Raw genomic sequence first — 7,694 nt, 5'->3', positions numbered from 1 at the left:
AGTGTCTTAAGGTTTTTCAAAACATTCATCAGTTTTCAAGTGATTTGACATTTTCCAGCTCAACTCTTCGATTTTTTGTCGAGTTTGGAGCCTTCCGCAAAACTGTTTCCGAAATCTACATGTTTTTTCAGCAAAAAATGTGTAGAGACTTTGAAAAAGTCAATAGTTTTCGAGTAATTTTGAAATTTCTAACTCATGTTACTCATTTACACCCAGCAACTTCAAAATAAAAACTGAAAAAATAGGTAAATTAGCTTCATCCACTTAATTATTCACCTTGTCATCACTGAAATCCTGCATCAAATGCGATGTGAAACAAGCCTTGAATTCAAATGTTGCTGGTTTAAACGTCGCATTTATAAATAAGTCTGTATCACGATTTGCCCTATTTGTCGTGTTTATTTTCATGTTGTTTCATGTCATGTTTTACCCAAGAATCTTTCTTTGCGTCGATTGTATAAGTGGATGTGAGCAACTTGGACATTCCATATTACAAGCAGTTGGTCGTTTTATTAGTGTCTATTTCTCAGTTCATTTTGTTTGTCTGTTCTTGTCTGTGCTTTTTTCGTGCTAATTTGTACATTCACATTTGTGTTTTTCAGTGGTCGCGAAACTTCACAAAGTAACATATGCGGGATTTGTCGCGTTTCGTCAAAAATCGACAGTTTTTTTAGGGTTTATTTCGCCATTCTTCTGCAGCAAAAATGCGTTTTCTCATTGCAGCATCAAGGATGATTTGCCTTCTGCTTTAAAAAGTGTCACTTTACTTCTATATCCACTCATTAAGCTCCTGAAGTTGAAAGCGATTGGGATAATTTCTGCATTTGGAACATGACAACAAACGAGGAAGTTGTAAAAAAATACTCGCAACAAAACAGGTTGAAAAGACGATGCAAAGACAATTCATAAATTTTCCTCCCAAAATAATCTCTCCCCTGTCTGCATTTCGTATCGTTCTCACCATCAACTTCAGAAGCTCTAATGAACGTATAGCATTCAGAAAGCATTCATCAATCATAAGCTTTATCGCCCAAACCTATCTCTTGTTGGACAATTGAAGCCTACCAGAGTCGGACTAAAAGAAGTGCTTTCAACCACTGGTTGAGATGCGTGTCATGCGAAAATATGTTAGATTGTCTGGTTCCCAGAACTGCAATGAAATATTTTAATGTTTGGATCTCGTGGTTGAAGCTTCTTCTCGCGTTTCGTTACACACGAGCTTGTCGGCCATGTGTTATTCAAAAAAAGCTTTCCTAGAATTAAAAAAAAAACGGAAAACTTCCTTTTAATAACCGCATAATGCGATTTGCTGGAAGAAAAGAGCCACAGGAGGAACACAATAATATCGAATTATTTTCGCAGGGAGCTTGAATTGATCCTGATTAATTTGATCATGCGGAAAATGTCTTCGGACAAAAGAATGCCTTTTTGAATATTAACGTCGGCTGGGGTGTGAATTCAATTTCTCCATCAAGCTCTACTCTGTTAACTTTGACAGCTTGAAAGGAGCCTCATTTAATTAAGGAACTGCAAACACACGAAACGCTAATGAATTTGAAATGAAACGTTCATCATCCGCTGAACTAAAAATTAGCTGCAATAATGAAAAGATCCGTTTGAATAATCTATTGTTTATTGTTACGGATGACCTTAAAAGGTCAAGATGATGCTATAATTAATATTGGCTCTGGCAAGTGGAGGATGATGTCACGTCCAGTCTAACCAACCACAAAAAACTCTTCGTGTTATTGGGAAATATTTGACGCTCAATTAACACTCCTTACATCACTAATTGGCATACCTACAAGCACAATTATCGTTTCTCAGCCGAAGAACCCTTTAGGCGTGTTCACTTGTGATCTACTGCCTGGCCAGCATGACAAATTTCATAATTGATGAAGCCTTTTTTCTAAATTATCACCAGCCCAAGCCCCTCAGCATTTTTTAATTGAATACCCAGGCTGTAAATTGGACTATTCGAATTTTATTAGTGTTATTAATTATACCAACTTCTTCATCTTAAGAATGCTTTAAGTTAGAGGCAGAGGTTGAAGCTGCAAAAGGCAGTCGTGTAAAGTTTTCTAGTTAAACGGTGAAGGAGACGAAGCTCCAGGGTTGTTACAGTGAGTGGGTTTATCATCAAACTTTAGTAAATGCACAACAAGTTTTCTAAGTAAAGTGTTGGAAAATACGAGAAAATCAGGCAAAAACTTCAACTGAAATGATCAGAAACTGTCTTGCTCTTTACTAACCCAAAAGCCAAAGAGTTGTATTTTGGCAAACTGTGACTCGTTTTGAGCAGTGGGTTTATCCTCAAACTAGTAAATGCACAAGTTTTGTAAGTAAAGTATTGGAAATTACGAGAAAATCAGGCAAAAACTGCAACTTAAATGATCAGAAACTGTCTTGCTCTTTACTAACCCAAAAGCCAAAGAGTTGTATTTTGGCAAACTGTGACTCGTTTTGGGCAAAATTTGAGCGTTGAAAGCAGCAAACTGTGGTGAAAATACCAGAGGAAAATTGAAGTTTTTTGCAGTTGCCGCTTCAAATTTCCGCTGGACGACTTCATTTGCGTTTGTCTTTAGGGGCTTTTATCGTTTTCAGTGACCAAATATAGCTAGACTTCGCCTCCGCAAAAGCCGAAGGAAAATGCCCGCACAGCGTTTGAATCGAAGAGCATAAATCAGTCATTCCCCTAACGGTCGCCCATCTGTCTCCAGACCAACACAGGGAAAACATTCCGTATAAAATGGCAACGATTTGTTTCCGGCCACCTCCTCTACCGCCAAACAAAAAATCGGTTTCTTCGGCCCGTGCGAACGCGAAAAAGGGCCAACAACAGCACTTGAACCATTCACCTTTGTCGTCCACGTATTTGAGTTTTCGGGATCCGTCCGACGATGTCCTGGTGCCGATCGAGTCGATCGAAATGTCCAGTTTTTCGGTTAAAAAAACGAAGCGGTCCAGACGGGTTTCGCATACCAATTCGCTAAATCGCGGACGCGACTCCAAAACGCTCCTCACCAGAAGTCATTCGGAGGGCAATCTGGACAAGGCTGGAGTTGAGGATGGGGCGCCTCAGCTGTCCATCAGCCGGTACATGCGGGTGCTCAGTGGCAGCTGGAAGAATTTGCTGAATTGTAAGTTGAAACTCGTCGCTTTTTAACTTACTAATCACCGGCTTTGTATGTATATGCTTGCAACACTTGCTTAATGCTTTCCCTTAGTCTAAGAACTGTTTATTTGAAGCCCACCAATCCGCCAACTGTCTGAATTTGAATGGATTTTTCTGGTGTTTAAATAAAGCAATAACGTGACCGCAGCTGGACCCATAAATCATGCAGTTTTACCCAATCAAAATAGCTATTCTAAGTGGAATTTGCCCCCTTGTTAAGAGACCTGAAAACAACACCGACATCTACAAATAAGACACATTCTCGGGCTGTTCCGCAAAGAATGTTGTTGGCAAGTCAATTACACTGCAGTCTAAGCGACTTGCGAAAGAATGAGACAACCAGTGCATTCAGTTGTGGAAGTTCTCGAAAAAACGTCCTGGATTTGCGCCAAACACATACCTTATTCATGCCAAAGTAGCCGAAGTTTGAACTGAACTTGTATTACGTTGCTGTAATCATACAGGAAATTTGAAATGGGATCTGGGGCATAAGAGATGCATAGCTGAGGGAAAGTTTTCCATCGAAACACAAAAGTTGATTTTTGTCCCACACAGTGAAACAAAAGTTCTAAATTAGGATCACAAGTTTTGAAGCCACGACTATATCGTTCAGTTTTGCGTCCGTCCGTCTATCTCTGTGCTTTTATATGCGCAAGTCCGTGCTGCTCTGAGGGGCGTGGCTTAATGTAAATAGGGTAAAAACGTTTTGTGTTGCAATTTACTAGATTTTGGGCGAGAAAGTCATAGAAAGCCAACCACTTTGCTAAAAAGTTGAGAATTAACTCAGTGATTTTCTATATGACCTCCATTTATCTGAACAGTTTTTGATACATTGGTTATGATTCATAGGTTAATATTGGCTGCTCCCACGATTCTAAATAGTAAATCATCAATATTTGTAACTGGATTCACGCACAATAGAGAAAGGAATCAAGAGGTGTAAAGTCGGGGCTATTAGGGGGCCATGGAAGACCAGCTCGTTTTATCCAGAAAATTATCTTTTAAAGTGTGAACATTTTTTGGGTCGTACAATGGAGAAGCAAAGTAGGAATACAAGTGTAGAATCCTCGACTATATCGTTCACTTTTGCGTCCGTCCGTCTACCCCGGTGCTTTTATATGCATATGCTGGAGCTGCGGAGGGGCGTGGCTAAGTCCTACTGATGGGAAAACCGAGGTTTTCTGGGGAAATTCGTCGCATTTTAGGAAAAGGGCATAGAAAATAACTCTCAACCGGTCGCAGCCAATACAAAGTGAAAGAATCAGGTCCCAATATGTTAAATTTTTAATTAAAGTTTCTTTTCAACATTGCCTCTTACTAATTAGCTTGCGTCATTGCCCTAATTCTTAATGCCATCCTCACAAGGGTCTCCAATCGGGCCACGTCAAAGCCAGTCCCAATTAATTCCCATCATAAAACCTAATTTATCGACTTCATTTCCTCGAACTGTTCAATTACAGATCGCGGAGGGAGAGGCCGGAATAAAGCCCTGTCCGATTTGGGCTTTAGTGAATGTCCCTGAGCTAAAAAGCCAGCAGCCGTTTGGCCAAAGACATCTAAACTGCCAATATTGAGTACGGGGTTGTTTTAATAAAATGTCCCCCCTTTAGTCGACGGGCAGTCACCCTAAAATATGGCAATCTTTTTTTCGTGTTTTAGCAGTAAACTGTGAGGTACTGAGGCGTAACTGAGATAAATAATGAAAAATTTCCCGATTTTTTCCAGCAAAGGGGCAATAAACGCAACTCATGGTCTCCAAGCGGAAATTTTGACTCATGTAAAGCATCATTAGGGGGGCGGAACAAAGAGAACTGGCGTGAAAGGCCTGTAATTGTATATTGCCGAGATTGCCATCTTCTTGCTTGGTTTCGTAATGATTTTCGCGACCGGCGTGGGCTGAAACTGCGACATGCAGAATTACGCAAAAACTAACCGGAGTTTTTCATTTTTCCATCCATTATTCAGTAGTTTAGCAAGTTTAAAGCGCCGCATAAGTTGGGGATGGGAAATTAGTGGTTCGTCAAAACTTTCCCAGCCAACTCTCGATGGTTTCAGATGTTTAAATAGAAAACCGTTAGCTGTAATCACTGGAGGAAGTTCAAGCGCGCGTCGAGAGACACAACTTCCAACCGGACGTCTTGGCTTTATGTATGTGTCTCTAAAATGTGGAGCTTAACAGTTGTTTTCTAATTAAATTTCCAAAACCCCCATCTTGTCTAATGTGCCGTTAGATTTGTGTTCTTGAGTCGTCTACAACAGTTTAGCCGTTATTTAGATGCGGAGTTATCCGGGAAGCCACAAGGAATAATCTGGAATTGCGGATTTTGGATCCGTACATGCAAACCGTACAGTTTAGTTTAGGTTGATTTTTTCAAGAGTTGGGCTGAATAAGTGAATCCGTTTATGACTCCAGTGAGGAATCGGTGGCTCATTGATTTTGGGCAAATATTTCTAAATTCGGAATCTTTAGCATTTGAACTGGCAATGTTGACGTTTTTTTCGGGGTTTTTTGGGCAGAAAATCGCTTTCAGCCGAAGGAAGACATCGCGACTGAATGCGTTAGTGATTGATTGTTGAGTTCCAGTATGGAATTGATGAACGTCGGCAATTTTCCAAAACAGGCTTCGATTCCTAATCCTAATCCTGAAAGTTTAAGAGCCAAACATGAAAGTGCAAAAAGCGATCGTTTTCAACAGCTTCTTGCATCTCTGCGGCCAGTCAGCCAGTGGAATATTTCCCTGATTTCTCCAGTTGACCGATCCGGATCGAAGGACCACCCATGTTCTCCGAATAATTGAAATGCTGCTCAAATATTTCATGACTGGAACAGAGTTTCCTTGTATGGAACGCCCATTTCATCACACTTAGCATATTTGAGTTGGAATTATTTGCTTTCCAAGCTGAGCCCGCGCATATTCCCCTGTTCCTTTTCATGTAGCAAATTGCAATATCCCAAATGACTCTTTTCTGGCGTCTCCCCAGTCCGAAGCAGCCCTCCAGGTATACGACATGGCCATATTACAATTAAAAATCACTCTGCCGATCGTTAAGAATCTTAATCTGTGAAAAGGGAGCAGTAGCGTGAAGGGGTCCGAAGCACAGAATATTCGGCCCCCTTTATGTATATGGTGCAATGAATGGACGCAATGTAGACAAGGCGTGAAACAATGGCCGGGAATGTTTTGGGGATCGAATCGGGAATTTGGGGATGCTGGGTTACAGGTGGATCGTCGCCTGGGTGCAAATGGAAGGGGGCTCCAAGTCGAAATTAGTCTGTTTAGGGTCTTTGCAATTGCCTAGAAATAGTTGTAGAAGACTATGAAGGCTTTCACGGCCGGTCAAATTGCATTTAGGAATGTTTTCCGGGCTTTGAAGCCGTGGTCTATCGGAATTTCTTCCTGACGTTTCGTCCACAACTGCGGTGGACATTTTCAAAGGCGATGAGTTGATCTCCCGTGCTTTCCGACTAAGAGTCTTAGTCGATCACTTCGCCCACTGCCTCATCGCCTTTGAAAATGTCCACCGCAGTTGTGGACGAAACGTCAGGAAGAAATTCCGATAGACCTACATTCCTAAATGTAGTTGTAGAAGAATTCTTGAGGGCGGTTTAGTCGTTACTGGCATTTTTTCATTTTTAGGTAAGTGGCACAATGAAGCTCGATCAAGGCTGAAATCGGCTTAGAGTGTGATTTGAATTGTTTCGATTAATAAAAGTGATGGTAAAGTGGTATTCAATGCTGATGTGAGGCGAAAAAATTGGCTTCTGGATCGCTTAATTTTTTTGTGTTCATATTCGGGCAACGGCAAAACCGTAATTCTGGAGGCCATATGTTGGAAGCGCCGAAGTGATGCTGATAAAAAAACGGCCTATTATGCAAACAGACGGGCATTAAATCAATTCCTCTGGCTGTGGCCGCTTTTTGCCAACATTGAAGACACCGGATCGGACCTCTAGTCCTCTAGTTCTGCCAGTGACAGCCCAATTCCCCACACAAGTGAAACAGATTTCGGCGTCGGCACAAATCGTTTAATCCAGGGTTTATTTAGTCTCAGTCTGGACGTTCTAATGTTATTTTTTTTCCGCTGTGTTTGTTTCTTTCGGGGATTTGGTGCCATTTCAAAGTGAATCGTCTTATTCCAGTGCGCTTAATGCGGCAGTTTTTTCGTATTGCACTGGACTAATGGTATTGGTTGCTCTTCTGGCTTTTAGTCCTTGCGTGTCACGACACATCTAATAAATTTTCGTGTTGGGCGGCAGTAAAAGCGACTGTTTCCACTGAATTCGGCTATATTTTAGTTTGCTAAATATATGTGATTTTTCCATGTTTGGATGACTAGTAGTCGTGTGATTGTTGCCAGGCTGAGCACATAGAAATTTGCCCGAACATGTAAGTTTTGTGGATCATTTTAGATGGTTGAAGCGGATTCATATTCAACTAAACAATTCAACAAAAAAAAACTTTTTTGGGAAAACCGCCCAAATTTCCTTATCAATGGTTCACTTTCTAAAAACGCCAAT

General features: G+C 41.0%; 1 protein-coding gene across 8 annotated transcripts in view; it reads left to right on the top strand.

Moving 5' to 3' along the window:
* Positions 1 to 7,694, top strand: part of LOC109539351 (caskin-1) — a 143,200-nt gene that overhangs the window by 105,475 nt on the left and 30,031 nt on the right. For 4 of the 8 annotated variants that reach the window (XM_019907037.2, XM_048669589.1, XM_019907038.2 and 1 more), the window contains exon 2: positions 2,605 to 3,140. The exons of the other annotated variants lie outside the window; for them this stretch is intronic. In XM_019907037.2, the coding sequence (XP_019762596.1) occupies positions 2,750 to 3,140 (391 nt within the window). In that variant the 5' untranslated portion in view covers positions 2,605 to 2,749. The remainder of the gene's footprint in view (positions 1 to 2,604; positions 3,141 to 7,694) is intronic. 8 annotated transcript variants of the gene reach the window in all.

The sequence above is a fragment of the Dendroctonus ponderosae genome, unplaced genomic scaffold (genome assembly GCF_020466585.1).
Source record: "Dendroctonus ponderosae isolate FM_Combo_2020 unplaced genomic scaffold, Dpon_F_20191213v2 Dpon_F_20191213_9, whole genome shotgun sequence".
Taxonomy (NCBI): Eukaryota; Metazoa; Arthropoda; class Insecta; order Coleoptera; family Curculionidae; genus Dendroctonus; species Dendroctonus ponderosae.
Note: the sequence above shows the minus strand (reverse complement) of the source record. Positions and strands in the feature narration are given on the sequence as shown.